Source organism: Pelobates fuscus, chromosome 1 (assembly GCF_036172605.1).
Source record: "Pelobates fuscus isolate aPelFus1 chromosome 1, aPelFus1.pri, whole genome shotgun sequence".
Classification (NCBI taxonomy): Eukaryota; Metazoa; Chordata; class Amphibia; order Anura; family Pelobatidae; genus Pelobates; species Pelobates fuscus.
Window position 1 is genome coordinate 458,941,271 of NC_086317.1, and position 26,538 is coordinate 458,967,808.

Here is a 26,538-nt window from a genome sequence, read left to right on the forward strand (position 1 = left end):
TATTACGAAATATGACATGGACAAGAGGTTGATGAGGACCCTGCTTGAATGAGCTTACAATTTAAACACGATTTAGCCAGAAATGCCAAATAATTATTCCCTAGGCCGGGAGATAGGTCACACCTAATATAAAACAAGGATGGGTAAAATACACTAAACTCCTGGGGTCAGACACTAAAACAGATCAACCGTATTCATCAAAACCATCTAAAACCAGCCATTACGGGGATAATTTATGCAATAAAGTTGTAATGAGTTGAAAAACAAAATGAATATGAAAGTCACAGATAAACAAATACAAGCTTTATTTTTGTGATTTTCCTAATAACCGTCTCCACATTTTCATTGAGTCTAGTTTTTAATTCTCAAACTACCTTTATATTGATACCTTAATTGTACATAGTCACTTAAATAACTAATTCAAGTATTCCTTTATATGGGATTAATAACTTATATTAATCGTCCAGGTTTAAAGAGGCATTTAGGCTACAAGTGGCCCTCTTTTTTTTTTCTATACTTATAAAGACAAGGGGTATTGCGTCATGGAGCAAGGGTGGACAGCAGCCTTTTCCTAGATTTTGGAACCAGAATTCCGGGAAACAGAGGTAGGGAATCTCCTCCTGCACTATAACCTGTCCAAGAAACATAGGTGGTTATAGTACTTGATGCCCCCTTGTAATTTTTGCTTACAAAAATCTTTAAATGTCAGTTTCCCCCTCCCTGTGGCTACTTTGCATATTTCCTATTTGAAATTCATGCCATTGTATCCAAAATTCCATCCCGCTAGTTTGTTTGTTATTTAAGAACTCAAAGGAGTCTGTATGAAGTTATATAATAACGAAATTGCGTTCTGTGAGTGGGATTTTATTATAGGTAGAATGCATTTTTATAGCTAATGGTTAATATCAAATGCCAATTTATTTCATTATAAATACCTTAGTATGCACCACTCCATATTTTATATCAAATATGTCTACAGTCCAAGTCAGATCAAACCACACGAGCTTCTGGATATGATCTGTGCTGTCATAATACACATCGTAAAAATACTTCGGGGAGTAGATCAGTTATATACGGCCCATCTGCAACTACCTCTATTTAATACCTACAAATATCAAGGGGATCATTCAAAAAAAAGGTATTACATTTCACTTATACATATTTATAGCTGGTGTATCTAATTAAAATGTTGCTTATGTCAAAACCAAGTCACAACTGGGAGGCTGTCCAAACTACGAGTTTAGCCAACACAAAGGATGGAGTATTAATAAACGAAACCATACTTTGTAACACATTACACTAACAATGTGCCAAGAAGATTATATTTATTGCACAGAAGAAAAAGCAGTTGCTTTCAAGAGAACAAAAAAAAAAAAAAAATTACAAAGAGGGTTAGATTTTGTTGTGATTTTTTTTTAATATATAATAGGATGCTGGCCATAGATATTCCAAACTCGTTATAGTTCGTAACCCTTTTCATCGAACCAGATGTTAAGAGAACAAAGTCAAAACCTTTCCATATGCTTGTTAATGATTCTCTAAGATATTATGCCATGTAGGTTGGACATCTTAGTGTAATCAAATCTGAAAGTAAAACAAGGTTAAAATATATATAAAAAAAGAACTGACAAGTTTATTAACTAAACTTTGAAAACTCACTTCTTCAAGAAAGCATATCAATTAAACTGTAAGCAGGTTTTTCCTCCCACACCCTCCATGACTCCTCTCCTGCAACTGTCATACATTACCTACTAAGCCCTCAGTGAATACTTTTCTAACAACCTACTTCGTACTCCTACTTTTACCCTTCGTGTCACTATACCACACTCCCTCTAGAATGTAAGCTCATGGAGCAGGGCCCTCCACCTCTCTGTTCCTGTACGTCCAGTTGTCTGGTTTCAATTACATGTCTGTTAGTCCACCCATTGTACAGCGCTACGGAATCTGATGGCGCTATATAAATATTAAAATAATAATAAAATAATAATAATAAACAATGGATTGCAGTGAAATGAAAAGCCAAGAATCTAAATATTAGGCAAAAAGTGGTGATTTGGGAAAAATTATTAAATTAGGCTCTAGTCAAAGTTTGGCTATTTAAGCTTCTGTTTCATCACATGGATTTCAATTAGATTTAATTCAGAGTGTAGTAAATAACCCCTAAAGGAACATTCCGGGCACCATAACAACTTCAAATGAAGTTATTGTGCCAGGAGGTTCCTGTCTCTTAGTTAAAGGGGCTGAACCATTCGCAGATGGTTTAACCCAAAAGGTTGCCTCCCGTGCCTGATCTCCCTCTCCTCAGCAGTATTGATGAAAAAAGGAACCTACCTGATTTATGAATGGGAACTACAGATTGGCTGACTCCACACTTCCTGAAACTAAATTGAAGAAGCCAGATGCCCCTGGGGAAAGGGAAATCCAGCACTAGATTTTTGGTCTAAACCATTAGAGAATGTTTAAACTCTTCGAGTAAAAACGTGTCAGGGTCCTCCTCACACCATAACAACTTCATTTTGATGAGGTTGTTGTGGTGCCCAGATTGTTCCTTTAAATTCTACAAATGTAAGACTTTTTTTGCAAGAAAACAATGCATTTATTATTTAGTATTATGATGCATCTCTGTTACTGAAATAACATGTTTTTAAAAGATGCTTGCAGTTAAAATAGGCAATCTAAATGGAAGATAAAAAAAAGATACATACAATGTAAAAGGTAATAACTAAATAAATGTTTCCATGACGATTACACTCGTGTTAATATTATTCTGCTGTGAAGTATCAAGAGGTGAGATTAGCTGTGTGGTAAGTGCCATGTGTCTCAGCTACATTCCATAATTGTTATTTTTAATCACAATGAATCATAAGTTCAATGAAAAATATTCACTGGTCATTTATGCTTGTTAGAAATAAGCTTTCACCTTTTAATATAATATGCCATTCACCAATAACAGCCACCTCAAGAAAGTTAAAAGTTCAACAAACTTTAGAATTCTAATGCTAATAAAAATGCTACCTATTTAAGCCACCCACTGATGCCATTATATTTGATCCTATTTTTATTTAATGCCCCCGCACACATAAAATATCATGTGTATTTGTGTTGGAGTTCTGCATTGCACAAACTGTTGGCAGGCTTGGTAGGTTGTTGATCCCTATTGATGGTTTAGAACAGTGGTGTCCAACCTGCGAACTGGGACAACTAGCAGTGCGGCGCAGTTGACATCCACGGTGCCGGGTGGCGAGGGAAGCAGGGAGCACTTTGCCTTCTGTGCTCCTCCTCCACTGCTCCCTTGTGCGCCCTGCAGTGAGCTGGCCGCCAGGATATGACGTCACCCCGGCACTGGCATCACTGCTGGGCGCGTGTGAGGGGCGTGTGCAAGAAGAGCCTAGAGATAGATCCCAGCCAAGCAGCAACCACTGGCCACCAAAGACAAGGTAGGGAGGCTAGGTGGACCTCTTAATTACTGAGTGTATAAATGTAATTTCTGTGTATGTTTTGTCTGTGACTGTGTGTGTGTGTGTGGGGGGGGGTCTGTGTGTACGTCAGTGATTGTGTGCTTGTATGCATGTGATTGTGTGTATAGGTGTGTGTGTGGGGGGTCTGATTGATTGATTATGTGTGTGTGTATGTATGTGATTGTGTGTATATGTCTGTGATTGTATGTGTGTGTAGGTCTGTGATTGTGTGTATGGATGTGATTGTGTGTGTATCTGTGTGTGTACATCTATGATTATGTGTGTGTATAGGCCTGTTATTGTGTGTGTGTGTGTTTGTGTGTATCTGTGATTGTGTGTATAGGTGTGTGTGGGTCTGTGATTGTATGTGTGGGTCTGTGATTGTGTGTGTATGTCTGTGACTGTGTGTATAGGTCGGTGATTGCATGTGCATGTGTGGGTCTGTGATTGTGTGTGTGTGTATGTATGTGATTATGTATAGGTCCGTGATAGTATGTGTATAGGTCTGATTATGTGTGTGTGTGTGTGTACATCTGTTATTATGTGTGTGTGTGTCTGTGTATAGGTATGTGATTGTGTGTATGTGATTGTGTGTATATGTCTGTGATTACATCTGTGATTATGTGTGTGTGTGAATGTATGTATGTATGTGACTGTATGTACAGGTCTGTGATTGTGTGTTTATATTTGTGATTGTGTGTATAGGTCAGTGGCTGTGTACACGTTTGTGGGTCTGTGATTGTGTGTGTGTATGTATGTGATTGTGTGTTGGGGCTGTGATTGTGTATGTGTATGTGTATATCTGTTATTGTGTGTGTGTGTGTGTGTGTGTGTGAGTGTGTATAGGTCTGCGATTGTGTATGTGTTTGGGTGTATAGGTCTGTGATTACATCTGTGATTATGTGTGTGAATTTATGTATATATGTGACTGTATGTATAGGTCTGTGATTGTGTGTTTATATTTGTGATTGTGTGTATAGGTCAGTGACTGTGTACACGTGTGTGGGTCTGTGATTGTGTGTGTGTGTCTATGTATGTGATTGTGTGTTGGGGCTGTGATTGTGTGTGTATGTGTATGTGTGTGTGTGTATGTATGTATCACATCTGTGATTATGTGTGTCTATGTGTGTATAGGTCTGTGATTATACATGTGTGTGGGGGGGTGGTCTGTTATTGTGTGTGTATATTTGTGATTGTGTGTGCAGGTCTGTGATTGTACATGTGTGTGTCTATTATTATGTGTGTGTAGGTCTGTAATTGTGTGTGTGTGTGATTATGTAGATAAATGTGTAATTGTTTAGTAGACAGCTCCCTAAGGGGACTGAGGAAACTGTCCGCAGCAAGCAAGGTTAAGATATAGGGCATTATAAAACATATCTGTGCTATCCTCAGGGCACAAGGACTCTGCAGAGAGCACTGAAACCCCCTGGCTGAAATCAATATCAGTGATGATCTCAGACATTCCATTGCCTCCTAATAGGCGAGTATAGGGGGGACTGGTAGTGGCGGGGGGGGGGGGGGGAGGGGGCGGTTAGTGTCCATGTGCGGCAATCAGCATTTCTTCATAGAGATATATTGACCCAATGCATTTGTATGGGTAATGTTTGGCATGTTCACGCTGAGCATGAAGACTCCCAATGTCAATTCTGCAAACACTGCAGGATCGCTCCAGGAAGGACCTCTAGTAGCTGTCTGAGTGACAGCCACTAGAGGAGGCCTTAGTAAGCAATGTAAATACTACCCTGCATTAAGCTGTAGTGTTTCTGGATCTTCAAGTGTCCCTTTAAAATTAAATGTTGACATTTTGAGAATTCACTGCAGTTTCCTGTTTAGTGACTATGTTCCTATAAATTGCAAAAGGGCTTCATCAATACCTCACAACACACAGTTAAGAGAATAGGCCCCACTGCCTGTTCTTCTACCATTGGTTTTAATTCATTCATCTGATATTTTCCACCACGAAAAAGGCTATGGGGAGCAGCCTGTTTTCTGGTTGGGAAGCTTTTTAAATATTTATATGATTTCAAAAGAGTTATTTTTGCATAATCTGCAAATAAACTTCAGTGAGATGTCACATCAAAAGCTCAGCGGTTTAACACATCCAGGAGATTCCAATTAAAACTATTACCTGAGAAATACGCTAATGTGGCAAACATTAATGAACTATATGATGCGTGGAGGTGCGATATATCAAGAGAGAAACGGTATAATGTACAAAGTGAAGCTCTGAAATGCAGTAGTTATCAAGTACAATGTGCATGAAAACGTTGAGATGTATATGAGATGATAAAAATAGCTCCTATGGATGTTATAAATAAATTGCATTTCAAAACAGACTTCTGTAATCATAGAGAACGTTGGGAAAAAAAGATACAGATATTGCATTTAGTATATAAACGCACATTGTTCCATATGCAGGTATATCATATCGTTCACAATTTTTTCAGCATAACAATAGGTTGTATTCCGCGGTTTCATTCTATATGTGCTATTGTTTTTTTTTACGTTCTACATACATCCGTACAGTTTGTATATTTATGAATTATAAATGTGTTGCTTTTTGTTAATGTTATGTTAACCCATTTGCTTTTAGCTTCGTCTACTTCATTGGTTGGAAGTTTATTTCCATAACAAAGTTTTGTTTAAAAAAAAATGTGCTGCTCATCAGGGGTCAAGTCCTGGGTAAAAAAGTGCAGGAACTCACCCAAGATCCACTCCCCGCCCCCTTCCCCCCCACCCCAAAATAATGATACGCTTGTATGCAGGGGCTGAGTAAGGGCACGGGGCTGAGGAGGGGGACAGGAGCTGAGGAAGAGGGACAGGAGCTTAGGGGGGGAGAGGCATGGGCTGAGGAAGGGGACATGGGCTGAGGTAAGGGATAGGGGCTGAGGAAAGGGATAGGGGCTGAGGAAAGGGATAGGGGCTGAGGAAAGGGACAGGAACTGAGGAAAGGGACAGGAACTGAGGAAAGGGACAGGAACTGAGGAAAGGGACAGGAACTGAGGGGCTGAGGAAGGGGACAGGGGCTGACGAAGTGGGACAGGGGCTGACGAAGTGGGACAGGGGCTGACGAAGTGGGACAGGGGCTGACGAAGGGGGACAGGGGCTGACGAAGGGGGACAGGGGCTGAGGAAGGGGGACAGGGGCTGACGAAGGGGGACAGGGGCTGAGGAAGGGGGACAGGGGCCAGGGGCTGAGGAAGGGGGACAGGGACTGCGGAAAGGGACAGGGACTGAGGAAGAGGGGCAGGGGCTGAGGAAGAGGGGCAGGGGCTGAGGAAGAGGGGCAGGGGCTGAGGAAGAGGGGCAGGGGCTGAGGAAGAGGGGCATGGACTGAGGAAGGGGGACAGGGGCTGATGCTCGTATGCAGGGGCTGAGTAAGAGCACTGGGCTGAGTAAGGTGGACAGGGGCTGAGGAGGGGGACAGGGACTGAGGAGGGAGACAGGGACTGAGGAGGGAGACAGGGACTGAGGAGGGAGACAGGGACTGAGGAGGGAGACAGGGACTGAGGAGGGATACAGGGACTGAGGAGGGAGACAGGGACTGAGGAGGGAGACAGGGACTGAGGAGGGGGACAGGGACTGAGGAGGGGGACAGGGACTGAGGAAAGGGACAGGGACTGAGGAAAGGGACAGGGACTGAGGAAAGGGACAGGGACTGAGGAAGGGGGACAGGGCCTGAGGAAGGGGGGCAGGGCCTGAGGAAGGGGGACAGGGACTGAGGAGGGGGACAGGGACTGAGGAGGGGGCAGGAACTGAGGAAAGGGAACAGGGCCTTAAATAGGGGGACAGGGACTCAGGAAAGGGACAGGCCTGAGGATGGGGGCAGGGACTGAGGAGGGGGACAGGGACTGAGTAAGGGGATAGGGCTTGAGGAGGGGGGCAGGGACTGGGGAAAGGGACTAAGGAGGGAGACAGGGACTGAGGAGGGAGACAGGGGCTGGGGAAAGGACTAAGGAGGGGGGCAGGAACTGAGGAGGGGGACAGGGCCTTAAATAGGGGGACAGGGACTGAGGAGGGGGACAGGGACTGAGTAAGGGGATAGGGCTTGAGGAGGGGGGCAGGGACTGGGGAAAGGGACTAAGGAAAGAGACAGGGACTGAGGAGGGGGGACAGGGCCTTAAATAGGGGGGCAGAAACTGAGGAGGGGGGACAGGGACTGAGGAGGGGGACAGGGACAGGCGTGAGGAAGGGGGACAGGGCCTTAAATAGGGGGACAGGGACTCAGGAAAGGGACAGGCCTGAGGAGGGGGACAGGGACTGAGGAGGGATAGGGCTTGAGGAGGGGGACAGGGACTGAGTAAGGGGATAGGGCTTGAGGAGGGGGACAGGGACTGGGGAAAGGGACTAAGGAGGGGGGCAGGAACTGAGGAGGGGGGACATGGCCTTAAATAGGGGGACAGGGCCTTAAATAGGGGGGCAGGGCCTGAGGAAAGGGATAAAAAACAAACAAAAAAAATCTAAAGTGCCTTCCCCCCTCCCTGAGGCTTACCTTGGGCCAGGAGGGGTGGGACAGGATCTGGAACCTGCAGCCTGCAGTCAGTGGAGTCGTCCGGCCTCTCCTGATGATGTCAGGAGGAGGGGGTGTGGCTTCCTCTGCTCCCCAGCGGTCCTGTGAGAAGAGCAGAGAAAGCCACGCCCCCTCATACTGACATTATCAGGAGAGGCCGGACGACTCCACTTACTGCAGGGGGAGAGGTGAGTTTAAAAATCCGAGTCCCCAGTCAGAGGCAGGGGATTCGGATTTGTGCTCCCCCTGCTCTGGCAGCCGCTTGTGCCAGCCCTGGGTCCTGCAGGACTAGTAATGGGAACGGCGTTCCTGCTGTGGAAAAAGTGCAGGAACGCCGTTCCCATGCGTTCCTGCAGGACTCGAGCCCTGCTGCTCATGATGTGCACGGGTCACTAGCATCATCCCTGCAGAAAGATCTAAGCTCCTTTCACAAGGGACAACAAAGTCAAGGATGTATTTTGGCCTATGCTTACAAGGCCTGTGGTGGCTGTGGAATGGGGGCGGCAGGAGTCCCTGCTTCCCACCACTAGAAACCAAGATCTGTTAGCCTCCTTTTCTCCTGCCTCACAAAGGTAAGCTGAAAGGGAGAGTGAGCAAGGTTAATCATTTGACTGTTTGTGTGATTGTGAGTCTATGTATGTCTCTGACTGTGTGTTTATGTGATTGTGTGTTTATGTATGTATCTGACATTTTGAGTCTGTCTGTGATCTTGTTGCACATGTGCATATGTATGTGTATATGACTGTATTTTATTGTGTGTGTGACTGTGTGTTATGTATATATCTGATTGTGTGTATGTATGAATGTAACTGCATGTTTGCTTGTCTATGTATGTATGTGACTAATACAAGGAAATGGGTTGCAAATCCTTGACTAGCCTAAGGCAGCCAAAAAAACTAAATACATTGCTGACAAGTGTTTGCTTCATTCAGATGGAGTGCCACGGTGTCCCATAGGTGTCTCATTATTAGACAGAGAACACTTGCAAAAAATCAGATAGATACTAATACATAATTGTTTCCAAGCACACCTTCCGGACAGTCATCTGGGGACATCACTCCATACCTCCAAGTGGCCCAGTAGAGCACTCTGCTATTAATCTTTCTTTTTATAACAAGTGGCTAAAGTAAGAAGTATCTGCCAGATTAAAAAAATGTAAATAAAATGAAAAAAACAACAAAACACTAACATCCATCTGCCTCCTCAGTCAACTGCGGAGATCCAGATCTTCAGCCCCTAAAGCCCATTCCAGCAACACCTATGGTTTAATATCTGGGGATTATAAAAATATTTTGGAATGCTTGCAGAATACCACGGTGCCAAATAACAGAAAATACCTTTATTTGACCACTGCAGATATAAAGCAGAAATTAAGCTTATTTGCCTTGCTGTTTCTGAATTGTGAAAACTCTGCATGCCGTACCACTACTAGCTCAACCAGATTTGCATCTCAAAGCGACTCAGTGCAATTATGTAACAGTTTGGGAGAACAACTCATAGCCTATTCCCAGTGATTACACGCAGAGATCCCAATTTAGCAATCAATGAACAATCTGCAAATCTATTACTACTTTTTTTTAAAGGTCATCGCATTAGGTCTCAAGTGCACATAATAGTAGAGTGAAAATCGATGATATATTTTAACGTTTTCTGTATATGAGATCAAATGGATTTTCCAAAAGAAATCCTATTTCCTGTGATACAAAATTACTATGTGTGTTTGTGCACATCATCTTTTTTTTTTCTCTCTTTAAACCTTCTCTGCGGTATATTTTATAAATTTACTTTGTGCAGTTTAATTAAACATGGTGAAATATAGTGTGAAATGTTAATTACTCTTAATGACCTGAAAGCCCTACTCCGCAGAACAGTTCTGCAGAAAAACTACCAATTTGCATACAAAAGTCTTTAAAAAAAAACCTTCAAAGAATTTACACGGAGGAAGACCGCTACAATTGCGCACTATTCACCAGAGACTCCTCACATCAGTATTTGCCTCCCTTTGTTCTACAGTAGGCACGAGAAGGAATTGTTCAAATAATTATAATGGTTTGGTTCTTGTGAAGTGTCTTAAAAGTCAGTTTCCTAACTTGATTTAAAGTCTGGGGATTTAGCGTGTTGGCTTTGCATATCTTCTTACAGTACAGACCAGAGAATTATGTTTAAAGAAAATCAGTCGAGCAGACATTTACCTGGAATGCAGAAACAAAATGATAAAGCCATAAAACATAACGGTAGGATGATTATTTCTTCTTCAAAATGAATGTTATATGTATGCTTATCTTAAACCAAAATATTTTTTTTTTCTTTTATACAAATATTTCTCAATTAAACCTAGTCAACAAAGAAGTAATATTTTCCAATCAGGAACAAAATAAAGTGCATATTTTTTTTTAGCAATGCAGCTTAAAATGCCCAAAAAGATAGAATTTTAAAAATAATTTCAGGTTGGCCTTGAAAGACAAACATATAATGACATTGCGCACAATCTCAATTAATAGTAAATGTACTGAATAATCACCCGTTTCTATCATATTTCTGTAGTGAAGAACATATTCAGCAGGACTCTTGCATTAAGTGATATTGAAAATGTATCATTCCTACAATAGTAACAGGGTTACTCGCTAAAGGGATAATTCTAAGTGAATTATAGTTGAATTTCAAACGACAGGCCAAAATAGCCGATTTTGGAAAAATACTTCAGTTTGGCTAATTTGGCCTATAATATAAAATCCACTGTAAATGCTCACTTACTGTAAGTGTCTACTATTACCCCTGGGCTTAGTGTTCTAATGTCGCTTGGAGGCAGTGGTGGTACTAAGGGGCTAGGAAGGTGCAAATTAATTGGTTGGCTTGCGTAGAGGGTAATTGCTTTTTTTAAGCTTAACACTTCCACTTACCTTTCAACAGGAACACCTTGATGAGAGTAGCTGCCATGGGGATATAGGCAAACATTTTCTAAAGCTAGTATCATAATAATTATTTTAGAATATAATTTCTCTCTCTTAAAGAGCAAGCCATATGTTTTTAGTTCAAACATAATTTTCAGCAACAGGTTCAGCTACTGAGCTCAACCGTAAAACATGTTACAGTTAAAAAATATCAACAACAAATGTGGATCCCTTGTGGATAATGTCCCACTAATGCCATTACTCAAAGCTTGTTATAACAGTATCAATTGTAGGAGGCACTACTATACAAGACAAAATATATACAACAAGAATATAGGTGCACTAAACACATTTCATAACAGAGAGATTCTATATTTTTCTTGTAGAGATATCTTCTGACATCTATGGAAGACAAAAGATACACTCTATCTTTTACCTTTTTAGCTGAAAACAGCAATGTAAATTGGTAGCTTATGACTTGACGTTGTCAGTTGTTGTTGGAAAAAATTGTCAGGGTTTTCCCCGTATACCACCTCTGGGTCTCCTTATCATTCAATGTGTGACTACATATATATCCATGATGGAGATAACATGCTAAAATTCGTGTGAGCATTTCTGTTTAGTTTATACTGCACTGTTATACAATTGTTTTTTAATATAAGTGGATGCCCTGTAGTCCCATCTGCTGAATTATCTAAATGGGGATTGTATTACTTCTGCCATATACCAGAAAGCAGTTTGGCTCAGTTTTTGTACATACCTACAGCTAGACACTGGATTTACTGTAACACTGTTCTCTTATGTGCATCTTGTTGTTCCTTTTAAGAGCTCAGAAATGTTCTTTACTGTGCAAGTAAGCCATGTTCTAGTTCAACAAGGTTCCAGCATCAATAAAACCGTGCTTCACAATTATATCATGTTCTTTATGTTTGAGAAAAAGCCAAATACTAAATCCATCTCCTATGTGTATTTCAAAGCACAAATCATATCCCTGCCCTATCTACGCAGAGCTAATATATATGCTCCAACTCATGTGAGTGCAATATACTTTTTTTGTCAGGTTAAAATATCTCATACCATATGTCCCAAAATTCCTCTATTACTTTATATTTTGTATAACTATTACTTGTTAAGCATGCTTACATCCTTGTGTATATTTTATATTTCTGTTTCTTGCATAAAGTAAGGCATTACACCCCTTTGAGCTATGGGGTACAACAAACGTGAATTCTTTGTTTTTGTATGTTTGAAGGTGCACCATAGGAACAACAACAAAATAAGGCTACTATAATGCAAGGAGGTCCCAGATGATGGCTTACCTTCATGGGCTAACCCCAAAGTCTTTAATTAAGAAGCCTCAGACTGGGAACCGTTACAGCTATGAAACAGCAGCTCCCCAATCATAAAATGGAGTGAAAAGGGTATGTATCTTTTTCACTCTGTTTCATGAATGAGGAGCTACTATAAGTCTTAGATTGTCACCTGACACATTCAGGCTAATAGCGGCTCACACTCTGAAGCTTCCTGATTGAAGCCTAGGGGCAAGGTCGACGGGTGGCACTTTGAAGACTTTGGTGTTTAACCACTCATTAATGGTTTAACCGCAGAATGTAAACAGCATTCAGGACTTCCTTGCACCATAACAACTTTGTCCTTTAAAAACAATGACTGAGAAATAGGTCCTATTAATCCATTTCGTTGAAAGAACTAAAAACATTGCCGAGGTGAAATAATTACCTTAAGAATCATGCATGGATTTGCTCTTGTGTACATGATAATGGCATTATTTTGTAATGTCCTCATACGAAGGGCCAGCCGAAACTCGTCCCTCTTGCTGTTTTCAGAAACTCTGTATTTAATGTAACTGTTTCCTGCAAAACTGAGTGAAGTGTGTCCTAAAATAAATAGATATAAATCACGTTAAAGGGAATATTTTATGGAATTACAGCCCGTATGGAATGGTTAACACTCAGGGACAACACAACCTTAACCATGCTATGACAAGATATGTGCATAGGATACATGACTCAATAACGTATCAAGTGTTTTAAACTGTTTTGCTGTTTTTAGTATGATACTATTGATTTCCAAGACAATTAGGAAAGGCATTTATCTGAAGTTCATATTTTCCCTGGACCAGGGCTTAAACACAGTTTGTGTCATTCTTCGATTTACATCATGATCCGTGCCTTTTTTGTGAGTGAACACTGATTATAACCTGTTGCCCACGAGGTGTTCTAGCTCGTATTGATTGCAGGTTAACATATTTTACAGAAAATTGTAAACTTATAGAAAAAAAAAATTTTCTGATAGTTTTATAATAATATACTTGATGGTGGATAATATTACCTGAGCATTCTCCAAGTTTTCCTGGTGGGCATTGGCAGATGAACGGTCTCCTGCTGATTTCATACCCAACACACTGCATGTCATCGGGACATGGTTTGCTTAAACAGGGATCAGCAGATCCAGGACACACACCACCTGTCCAAGTGAAAAAATGTTCTTTTTAATCAATTTAGAACAGCCATGTGTATTGAAATTGTGAAAGAAAAACTTGAGTGAAATGAGAAAGAGAAGGTTAATTCTTGCAAAACATTTTTTATTATTACGATTATTAAAACTGAGAAATTCACAAGTGTACGTGTTCAAATGGATCAAGGTATTAAAGAAAGCACTATGTTTAAACTTTTTGACAGCTAAAATATGTCATGGATATTACACTTGGGATGTTCCAAGTTCTATTTGTATTGGATTCTAAGACTACAGTGAAAGGAAAAATTAGGCTTGTATAAAAATGCACCAGAACCTTAAGTAGATGTAGACCAGTCATAAAGTGAAGGTCACTGCCTATAACAGCGGTTGGACACCTTAGGCACTCTAGATGTTGAGGACTACATCTCCCACAATACTCTTACAGCCATAATGTTGGCAAAGCATCAGGGTACATGTAGCCCAGGACATCTGGACTGTCGAAGGTTGCCTACCCCTGTCCTATACAATGCTACACATTTGTGTAACCTGTGTGGGGTTTTGTGAAGTTCCATGGTACTCCACACCTGAAGTTGCATCACCTGCAGTCCTACTGCCAGACCCATAGGTTCCCGATGGAAACTGCAAGTTTTGAATTATTCTAGTTCGATGTTCTGTAGGGAGTTGTCTCCTTGGAAAACATTGCAATATTTTTTTACGGTTCCTCAATATTCAATACTTTTTTCCTAAATTATATACGTCTGTTGATTAGAGTAGCTGCATCAGTGCAGTAACTAACATGATTATTTACTAAAGTTAATTTCAAATTTTAGATCTAAATTGCCAAACTAGAACTATAGCTAATTTGGAGAATTTTTCCAGTCCGTCTATTTTAACCCCAGCAAATAAAAGGTCAAAACCCTTTTAGCACACCTACCTGACTTCAGCGCCAAGGTCTCTCAGCGCTGGGTCAGGCTCCTCCTCCTTCAACATCTGCCAATGGGGCAACCTAATGCGTATGTACGGCCAACTCTGTGCACACATTAGACCTTCACAATAGGAAAACATTGAATCAATGCCTTCCTATGTGGATTTAGAAGACGCTGGACATCCTACTGCAAACGTTCAGCACTGTTTCACGGAGAAGCACCCCTAGTAGCTGTCTGGTAGAAAGCCACTAGAGGCTGGTTTAACCCTGCAATGTAAACATTGCAGTTATTTTGAATTTTCATTGCATGACTAAGGGGGACAGAGACATTGCACCCAGACAACTTCAATGAGATGAAGTGGTCTGGGTGCCTATAATGTCCCTTTAAATTTAAAATTTACTTTGAATTCACTTCAATTCAATTCTCTACCATTTACACTATAGTAAATAACCATATAAGATAACAAAATAACAGGAATAATAAGAGAAGACCTGCAGTATGCAGTGATACTTGTTACCGAGCTAACAATGAATACAAATAATGATATTGTAAACTTGTGTGAGCAGGGTCCGCTTTAGTCTCTTGTTCTTGACATTTGTAACAGTTTGTTTCATTTGTTGTTAAAGCCCCCATATAAATTATAAAGTACTGCAGAATAAGTTGGTGCTATATAGTAATGATAAACCTCTGAGAGTTTCCTTTCCTCATCAGGTCAGAAGCCATACAGATCAGTATGATGGAATATAATAATTGGAACTTAAGACACCAGTGACATACTGATTAGAGGGAGGGGCAGAATGTTGGGAGTCGTAAGTATCAGAAGATGATTCTGAGATTTAGACAAGGGGGGAGGGGGCAGGGAATAGCTACAATAAGCCAGTCAATTACGAGATTAAGTAAACAAAATAAATCAGATATTCACACAAATCTATATAAAACCTGTAAGTGATGGAAATGTTAATGGCACAAAGATGTCAGCGTACCTGTATATATACATGTGGCTAACAGACGGTGGGTATACATGTAAGCGATAACAAAATTGGAAATGTGACACAAATTTAGAATCAGCAATTATTTCCAATTTTTACATTTTCAAAATCTGTTACCATATTAATTTCATAGGGTTTTTTTTTTCCTTTCTGTTTTTAAGTGTTTTTGAGAATCCGTAATTTTATTTTTAACTTTTGGATAGTGTGATCAGCCTGTGCCCCAAGGTTTTTGTTTGTTTCTTTTTTTTATTATGTAAATAATGCATAATAATCCTTTTCATTACACATGCATGTCCAAAATCCAAGTTCTGTTTCAATTGGAATACTAAGTTTGTTTTGTTTTTTCACTTATTCAAAAAAAAATATATATATTTTTTTAAATAAGTATGTTATTATTTTTGAAAAAAAATAAATATCACAGTAATCGTTCTCCAAAAACATACTTAAATGCCAGCAAACTATATAAAAACTACTTCAGTGTTTAAATTGTGGCTCAGTTAGCTAAATATGTGCAATCTAGTGATGATCGTTATTACGAGCTACTTTACACTAAAAAAAACAGTATTTACAGAAAAACCTATGGCAGCATTCAGATGGAAAACAGCGAGTTCTGAAGCTGAAGATCAGCCTCATATTTCACTAAAATATATATTTTCAACAGAAATGGGCAAATTACTGTTTTCAAAAATGACATGGTTCAGTTACTAATCCAATTGAGGTTTGTGGAGAATGCTTCACGAAGAGACAGCCTGAGGTTTTCTATATCACCTCCTTGGGTATACGATGAACTATTGTCATTGAATATGTTTGCAGAATGTAATGATATAATAACTAGGTTACTTTTAAAGAGAGCCAGAATGTAAGAGACACACTTTGAGAATGATGAAAAGAGCAATAGACTAGCCATTTGGTTATTGACTTAAATGACCATTGTAACCATGTGCCATTCTGGAAAGAACATAAAGTGTGTCTGTGCTGCTGTAATTTTCTATATTTAATACAAATAAACTCACATAAAGATGATTGATTTTTTTGAAGAACAGAACTATATTTTTTTTAGCACAACTACACACACAAAAACAGATCATCATTTATTGCAAAATGAAAAAGAGAAAACATACTAACCCTATATTGTTCAAACCAACATCTAACATCTCCATACCCCCACCTTGCCTCCCTAAATATAGTAAAATCGTACTTGTATTTAAGTCTGCAACTGCTGCTGCTGATCTGCCTGTGCTCCTTACTCATTTGTACTTACTCAATTCGTATTTGTCTGACGTCATCAGAAGTGATTCTCTGAGCCAATCACAATGCTTGGCTAAGACTGTCAAGAGGGCAGATCAGGCGCAGAGCCAGCACAAGTCAAACACAGCCCAGGCCATCATTGAATCAATGCATCTCTATGAGGAAAGTTCAGTATCTCCATGCAAAGGGTGGACACACGGAATGGCAGTACTGCACCTCTAGTAGCTAGTGGCCAGTGGAGTTATCACAAGGCTGTGATGTAAACATTGCATTTTCTCTGAAAAGACAGTGTTTGCTGCAAAAAGTCTGAAGGGAATTATTATACTAACCAGAACAAATACAATAAGCTGTCATTGTTCTGGTGACTGTAGTGTCCATTTAAGGTTTACCTGTCAGTCCATAAAAAACATCCACCAATCAGTACTGATTTTAATTATCATAGTAAACTCTAAATAAAGAGAGAAACTGGTTAAATATTATTGGGGGTGCTTATGCAACACTGGGGTACTGTGTATGCTTGAGTATCAAAACTGAAAAAAAATTGTGCTTTCAATGACTCTGTCACTTAAGAATTTTTGGTGCAGTGATTAATGCTTAAGGTGATCACTTGAGAGGCATCGATGCTAGAGCTTTTCAATATATTGTTAAATCGATTAACTGAGCCAGCTTTATTATGAGAGATTTGTGGCTAAGCTACTTTACGATACTGTAGCTATTTATGCATGTAGCTCATGACAGCATTACAACTCCTCAATTTGTTTATTTTCATTTTCCCAGAAGATATTGCTAAAATGTCAACATATGTTTATTCATTTAGTTGATCAGTAATTTGTGCACTTTTTCTGATTACAGAACATGTTTGTTATCAGCTCTGCATTTTAAATCACATTTCAACATAGTATAAGCAAACTGTTTCTGAATTCATTAAACATTCAGAGGTCCGGAAGTTTGTTTTGATAGTCCCCATGCAAGGTGCCTTTTTGGAGTTTAGGTGGGCTAGCTAGGAGAGAAAAGTATCAGGGGCCTTGCCCTGTGTCCAGGCCCAGATTGAGAGCACACTGGGCCTGGTGCTGACAATTATGATGGGCCTAATTACGGAATCTTATCGACCAAAAACACTAAAACAGTCCTACCTCTCAAGCGTCATGTATCTGATGGAGTTGGTGATGGAGGGAAACTCAAAGGATGCAGCTATACGAAAACACATACTCTGTTAATCTCTCTCTAATTTATGTTTTCATCTTTCAAGTAAATCCATACCCCCTAACAGCAGTGTTCAGTGAAACAGGAAGTCAATGGGCGGGGTAAAAGGGTGGGCCACTGATGCAAATCACGTGACCAGAACTGCCAAAAGGGGCGAACATGCCCAAAAATGGGGCATGTCTGTTCAAAGAATTGGAAGGCCAGCCTGGCATCAGTGTCCCTATGCATCACAGTGTCAGTGTCCCCATGTCGCCCAGTCCACTAGTCTCCCAGTGTCTGTGTCCCAGTATCCCCATGTCTCAGTGTGTCCGGTGTTACTAGGATACTGAGAGACATGGGGACACTGGGAGACATGGGGGCACTGAGACACATGGGGACACTGAGAGATGTGGGGGCACTTGTGGATACAGACATGGAGACACTGGGAGACATGGGGACACTGAGGCATTTGGATACACTGGGAGAAATGGGGTCACAGACACTAGGGGCACAGACACTGGGAGACATAGGGACACAGGAATTTGGGGAAAATTATACACTAGGGACACTGAGAGACATGGGAACACAGACACTAGGAGACTTAGGGACACTGGGAGACATGGGGACACAGACACTAGGGACAATAGCTGGGAGGCATGGGGACACAGACACTTGGGGACACTAGGAGACATGGGGTACTTGTGGACATAGACATGGGGACACGGGGAGACATGGGGACACTAGGGACACAGAGACATGGGGACACAGACACTGGAAGACATGGGGACACTGATACACTAGGGACACTGGCTGGGAGACATAGGGACACTGAGAGACATGGAGACACTGAGACACTAGGGACACTAGCTGAGAGATATAGGGACACTGAGAGACATAGGGACACTGAGACACATGTGGACACTGGGAGACATGGGGACACAGACATTTGGGGACATTCGGAGACTTAGGGACACTGGGAGACATGGAGACACTGTGTCCCTAGTGTCTCCATGTCCCAATGTGTCTCCCTATGTCTCACAGCTCCCCATGTGTCTCAGCGTCCTCATGTCTCACAGTGTCCCCTAGTGTCTCAGTGTCCCCATGTTTCCCAGTGTCCCCAAGTGTCTCAGTGTCCCCACGTCTCCCAGTGTCCCCTAGTGTCTCAGTGTCTCCATGTGTCCCCTAGTGTCTCAGTGTCCCCATGTCTCCCTGCTGCCTCCCCCCCCCCATCCTTCACATACCTGAGCTGTAGACTGTCTCTGCAGACTGGGAGCTGCTGTCTTGGCTCTCTGTGCTGTGTAGCTGCTCCCCCGTGGATCAGTGAGTAGAGAGAGGCAGGGAGGGATATGCTGTAACTTCCTATCCCTGCGTCTCTCCACACACACAGCGACCTCTACTGACCGGTGCTGGTATTGCAGAGTAATCTCCGTTTATACTGAGAACAATATTTGCACTTGTATTGCCGGTATTACCGTCAGGGCCAGGCAGGCTCAAATACCGGCTGTGCCTTAAAATACCAGTCAGGTGGCAAACCTAAGAGTAGTATGTAAAAATAAAAAAAAATAAAAAAGTAAACATTTTTATTTTTTAAATGGGCCTATTCCATGGACCTGGGCCTGGAGCTGCAACTCTATCAGCCCCTATGTTAATCCGGCCTTGCCTGTGTCCTCACTAGTCCAGTTAGCATCCTATACTTAATAGCAGAGATGCAGTAACAGTTATGGAGGGTTTAAACCCAGGGTTTAAGCGTTTATGCATGAGGCTGGACAGGAAGTAGAAGGGATCACTTCCCATCTGCCCACTAACTGCCTCTCACACAGCACTGAGTGATGCACTCTGTATAACAGCTCGTGCACCTCTCCTATTAATCATAGAGATGTGACTAATTTGCACAAAACCCTTTAACCTCCACACATCCTCCGCACATTACATTGTACCCTGACATAGTAGCCCAACCTAGCCCAGTTTCTGTAGCGGAGATCGGCAATTTTGATGATCTCAGCTAATCCAATGCTTTCCCGTAGGAAAGCTTTGGTTGGATATTGCGCATGAACATCAAAAGACTACAATGCACCAATCAGCATCTCCTCATAGAGATGCATTGAATTAGTGTGTCTCTATGAGAAACTATCAGCGCCTCCACGCAGAGCACACTGTGCAGCACTGACACAAGAAGCACCTCTAGCGGTCGGCTGAGAGACTGCCACTAGAGGTGTTACTAGGCAGTAATGTAAACACTGCCTTTTCTCTGAACAGTGCTAAGGCTGCAGGGACATACCACAGACACCAGAACCACTATATTAAGCTGTAGTGGTTCTAGTGACTATTGTGTACCTTTAAACCATTAAAATGTTAACCATTTTAATGACAGTTACTTGGCCACTGCAAATGCACGTTTACCACATTTCCCAAGATGCCCAGCAAGTCCGCCAACTGCTTGAGCATTGTAGGAAACCCAGTCCGCAAGTGCCTGCTATAAGATATTGTTAAAGATCTATACAATCCGTGAAAAATAAAAATAAAAATAGAGCACAACAATACAAGACACAGGTGTTTTCATTTACTGTAAGTGAGTAAAACTATCCGTCTGCTACATTTACAATACCTTGCTATGACATTATGTTTTAATTCAATGCATTGTGCTGCTGAAGCTGTATTTCTCAGTAGCAATCCGCATCCTTTTGTCATCGTACAATTAAAGTACCGATGCACAGTATGCATAGGTTTTGTCACCTGCATCATTGTAACAGTCCCAAAGACTCCTTTATTCCAGCATTTCAAAGGGCGAATAGACAACATTGCTTGCCTTTATCATATAGCAGTGTTTGATTATTTACGGTCTGCGTAGGATAGCTTAAAGCAGAATAAATGCTTTCAGGTTTTAAATGACAATTTCTTATTTTCTATCCTGCTTTGATTTGTTCATATTTTTATACCTACTCCACAGACTCATAGCTCATGTTCTAACAAAGGCAGGCTGTGCCGTGTTTAGTGTGATTTTAATGATCTCAGCCACTATGGGATAGAATATTGGCTGATGCTCTCAGCTGCACATAACACACTATATATATATATATATATTAAGACATCGAGCTATGAGTTCTAGAGAAATACAAAGAAGACAAGAAATCAAACAATTGCCATTTGCTATTATCACTTTATTATTTAGTGCTATAGTAAGAAGTGAATTGTAAAAGTGAATCCCGTTTCCAAAGGTATTCTAATTCTGTAAAATCAGATGTACTGACATAGCAGAAGAATATCCAACATTTCTAAATCTCAATTGTTCCTCTTTAGGAAGGACAAATGCTATTTTGAGCAGAAGTCCCTCCGCTTGTCTTTGTCTCTGCTTTAAAATTCTTCTATCACCACCAATACTTCCAATTGGTGTCACTTGAGAGTAAACCACTCTGCGTTGTGTATTAATCTTAAGTGTAATAGCTCTCTGTCACCTCTTCCAAGAACTAACATATAACGTTATCCCCTTATCCATATAGATATATGTTTAGTACTACCGAGGTACACTACACAATATTATAATTAAACAGTAAGTTCTTACAGGAGAGAAACTACACTTGAATCTGCCCGATTCAATATTACTGAAGAGAGATAATGTTACAGATTTACAGCATTTTTATAACACTCAAACAGTACATCTATCCAATAAGATGAATTATATTGAGTATGTGCTGCATGGTGTTGTGTAGGGTGTGCGACTTACCTACCTAGACTGACGTGCTATGAGTATCTCCTATATTTAAAGGAACACTATAGGGTCAAAAACACAAACATGTATTCGTGACCCTATATAGTTAAAAACACCAACTAGCCACCCTTGCCACACTTTCTCTCCTAAATATAGTAAAATCTTATTTTTATTCCAGTCTATTGCTGGCTCTGTCCCTGTTCTGCCTGCTTGGCTGACATCATCAGAAGTGGTGATCTCAGCCAATCACACTGCTTTCACATATTAACGCATTGGATTGGCTGAACTTGTCAGGGAGGCAGATCAGGGGCAGAGCCAGCACAGGTCAAACACAGGCCTGACCAATCAGCATCTCCTCATAGAGATCCATTGAAGGAAAGTTCAGTGTCTCCATGCAAGGTCTGGGTGCCAATCTCCCCTCAAACCGAGGCTGCCCACACTGTGTTTGCAAAATCATTTCATAAAGCCGTGTTCATATAATAGAAGGGGGCTATGAATAGACTGACAAAAGCTGCAATATGGCTGCTATCAACTTATTAAGCAATTCAACTAATTCTGTGTGACCTGGAAAGAGTTCTGCATTGCCATTCCTTGCTGAATTCCAGGCAATTCATGGTTTAGCAAATAACCCTGTTAGAATGCAAATGGCGACAGAATTTCTATGTTGCCGTGGATGACAATAACGAAATATCTGCACAGCATTACGCCTCATATCCAATGAGCATTTTATTTCCTCGAACGGAGAACATGTGTAACATATGGCAACAATGAATTTAAGATGTTCCATATTAAGGTTCATTTAGATCTCCATGTGTCTTCGCTAAACTCGAAGCTGCAGTATAATATGTTTCAGAAGGATCTCTAAGTTTCATTTTAACCACAGTTTAATGTGGTTGATCTCACACCAGTATATTCTGGTGAGTTGGCTGGACTTTTGTTTTTTAAAATTTTTTGATTTCTCTGGGAGATTTATATAAATACAAATTATCTCTGACAGCATCACTACAGTAGTAACAATACGTAATATAGAACAGTCTTTCTATGTGTGTAAATATGAATTACTCAAAAATACTTTATTTAGATACTCATCTATAGTTTTCACCATGTAGCCATTAGCAGGATTGATCATAGCTAGCCATTGCTATAGGATGATGGATACATTGGTGTGACTACTTTATATGCTAATTTGCAATTTTTGCATGGCATTGTGGGAGCAGGGTGGAAATACAATCATTCAAAGATGTGGGGGCTAATGTTTCATTAGGTTTATGATATACTGATGTTAAACATTTGTGTATATAGAGGGTAAAAGGAGAGTTAAAATGATTCAGATGACTTTGGTGATGCAGAATTTCTACGAGAACAATTAAAAATAAACAAAAAAATTAAATCATCTCTCTTACATGCATTTTAGAACAGAATGTACAAAAAGCCTCCAATCCATGGACAGGCTGGTGTATATAGGTCATGGATTTTCTCCTTCTAATAAAAGTATCAATCTCTAAATAACAAGAATATACAGCAGGGATAAAACGCTAATTCCTGTAAACCTAAAATGTCACATTGAAGAAACACGTACATTTTCTTTAACCAGTCAATAACAAAATTTAAAACGAAAAATAGAAAAAAAATCGTGAATGTCACAGGACTAAAATTAATGCACACCGGAATTTTAAGCGATTAAGCAATGTCATAATACTATGACAGGAATGTGAAAAGAAAAAAAAAATCTATATTCTTTTCATGTTAATACGACACCATTTCATTGAAAAGGGCTACAGTCTTTCAATTTGTGTCCATGAGAAAGGTGTCGTTCGTTCTGTAAGTACTATAAATATTAGTTTGGCAGCAGTGAGATCTTTTCACTGGTGTAGCCTAATGCATTCTTTAATTTGTTTTCGATACCTAACCTGTGTTTAGCATTTCATTTGAGCAAGAAAGATATTCTTTGCTTCAGCAAACATGATGAATGACAAAGCGATGGTCACAGCTGCTGGTCTACTTCTTGTATGTGCGATAGACCTGCTTCTTCACGGCAATGTATAATTAAACTGAGACAGCCAACGAGCGCTTATGCTGATTTTCTAAAAATATAGAGGCCTGCAATCATCAACAGCAGGGTACTTTTTATAATTTTTTTTTATAAATAGTTTGTAGGTCTTTATCCCACCATTCCATGATATGATGCGACGGGAAGAAATAATTTAGAAATAACAATGTCCCAATAGCCTTCACAATAATCTTCCGAATTAATGACTTCCTTCAATTCAATGCCCATTCTTTAGTAGTTAAGTCAATCTACATAATGTCGCTGTGGATGGTTCTAAGTGACATTCTTTTGGGCGAATGCAATCCTGTTGAACATGCACCAGCGTAAACAGATTTAGCTAGTAATTCAAAGTTTCCCTGAACATTTGTTAATTGTATGCCTAGCCATAATTGTTACTGAACGCTCTAAATGTATACAAGTTTCGTAGAAATTCAGAACAAATCACAAGGAATGGGGAAACATGAAACGTTAAGGACCACTTAACAAGACTGGAGCAAGGAAACTTACATCTCCTCCTCCGTCCTATGTGTGTAGTAAGAAACAAGCAATACCATGAAAATTTACCAATCTACCATACCTTTCAGCTTTCTAAGAAGTTAGAACTCTGCCCGGGCTTTTTGCAAAAAGTTTGTAGCTTAATTAGATTATTAATTGCATATGGTAAATTACATGATCATACATTTCTTATATTCTGTTCTTCTGATAAATCAATTTTATGCACTGACCAGACTAAATAAACCCAATTTATCATTTCTGTCAACACCAACAGGACTATTTACTATTATTTACTAAGTCAATAACTGAATCAACTGAATCAAAGTGAATTTCAAATTTAAGGCCACAGTAGCCAAACCGAAAGCATACCTGACAAAGATTTTGTTTTCTAGTTCAGCAATTGTGATCTTCCCTTTTAATTCTCACTTTAATAGATAACTGTGTACATTTGAACCATATATTTTTCTTATAAACATTTATATGTATACACTGTCTTCATTCAAGGAAGTTTTAAAACGAGAATCAACCTATTGAATCGGTATTCTCCTGGTTAACAATAGTATAACAACGATAAAATCCTCATCATTTAATTAGCATAATAAACAGATGACTTTGAACCAAAGTCTTGTACCAGGAGAGAGAGAACAAAACTCTGGAAAATTTCCAAATGTTTTTGTGAAATATGATGTCTCTCCATATAAGTTATACTACGACCAATATAGAGTCGATGATTTACAAAGATACATAAACAGTTTCACCTGCTGTTTGAAGGATTTGTACTTACCATTACAAATACACCGCACATTTCTGTAAAAACGAGGGCACACAAAACTGATTCGTGCTGTGCTGTAGGTCATTAACGAGTGAGAATCTATAGACAGTGTTTGCTCGCAATGCTGTTCCTGGCAATCCAAACCCGAGCAGTTCTTTTCCAAGATCGTAGAGATACGGACCACATTGTCCAAATGTCTTCTGGCATTGGAAAGTTTCTGAATTAAATAAGCAGGTTTGTAGAACCCTCCGCTTTGCATTTGCACAGCAAACAGCATATCAAGTTGGTTTGTTCCCACCACCGGTTGAATGCTGATGATAAACAGGCTGTCTTCCTTTTGAGTGAGGACTGCGTTACGAAGGGTACGTCGGAAACCATGCAGGTGGAGCCCAACAAAGTCTTCAGGAGAGATATTCTCAAAGCGTATAGTAACAGCATTCTGCAGCATGTCCTGAATCAACTGCTCTACGTGAACTGAGACATCTACTGAGACTTGGTACCGTCCATCACTAACAGATACATTTAATGTGTATTTACCACCATCCAGACCGCCCAGGGCAATGACCTTTCCATCGTGATTATTCACTTTGAACAAACTTTTCTGTTCTGACTTGAGAGTGTAACTGAGCATATCATACACATCTTGATCTGTGGCATGAATCTTGCCTATCACTCCCCCGGGAAAGTCATCTTCCATGGTGACAATGTATATTTCCAGAGGGATAGCTGAAGGTTTATGGATACTCTCTTCAATCACTCTTATTTGAACAGAGGTTTGGGAAGTCAAGGGAGGTTTACCAGAATCTTTTACCTGTTTGCAACAAAAGAAGGAAAAACATTCCTTACATTATAGTTTTATATATAAAATTAATAAAACTTCAAACATATGTCCCAGATATATTTTAAGAAATTTGAAATCAAAATGAATTATACAATGTATACAAATTATATATATATATATATTTTTAACCATATACATAAGTATAAGGGAAAAACAAATCTGATTCATTTTTAACAAATTATATTATATTAAAAAGTGATGGGATAATAAATAATTCAATTAATTCATGAATTCTGTGCAAAATGATGACGTTTATTCTAGGACTATAACAACAAACACATAAAACTCATTTTATGAAGACATAGGTTTTGTCAGGTTGAATGGACTAATTCTGGAATCCATCATGTTTCTGATTGATGGAATTAAGCCATTTTGTGCATTGAACTTAAATGACATTTATATATTGTTTTTCTGTTCAAGATTCTGACATTCACATCAAAATATGTAATGTAATGTCATCCAAAACTGACTTGATTTTACTATAAATAAAGGGTGAATATCCTGGCATTGTGAACACTGTTGTCCATCCTTCTGGAGTCAGTACTGTGGACATCAGTAAGTTGGGTAATAATTATCTCAGGACCCAAGTGCATGTTTCAAAACCAGGCAGACTAGAACCCTTCCTCATTAAAAACCGAGCAGTTTTTATTTTATAATTTTAATTGTGTGCCTAGCTGCTGGTGCACACTCATTCATATGGCACTATGGAGTGAATAGCAGAGCATTTAAGACAAGAATGCATGAACGTACCCAGAACCCCATGGCCAATGATGTTGCCATGAACACAAACGTGCTGTGAAAATAAGTGCCCATTTAAACCACTAGTAAGTGTCCTTGGGCACAACAACTACTGATATACAGCTATCTACCCATGGGCATCGGCCGGGGAGGGGAAGGGGGGGTACTTGCCCTTCCAGTACCGGCACTGTGAATGGAGAAAGGCAGTGATAGGAAGCTACAGCTTATCCCTGCTTCTTTCTCCTGACTGCATCCACA

General features: G+C 40.1%; 1 protein-coding gene across 1 annotated transcript in view; it reads right to left on the reverse strand.

Annotated features, from left to right (window-relative positions):
• The window catches only part of FAT3 (FAT atypical cadherin 3), a 445,851-nt gene that overhangs the window by 32,389 nt on the left and 386,924 nt on the right, over positions 1-26,538 (reverse strand). Inside the window, exons 20-22 of the mRNA XM_063430785.1 lie at positions 24,714-25,512; positions 13,208-13,342; positions 12,596-12,753 (exon numbers count right to left, since the gene is read on the reverse strand). Of these exons, the coding sequence (XP_063286855.1) occupies positions 12,596-12,753; positions 13,208-13,342; positions 24,714-25,512 (1,092 nt within the window). The remainder of the gene's footprint in view (positions 1-12,595; positions 12,754-13,207; positions 13,343-24,713; positions 25,513-26,538) is intronic.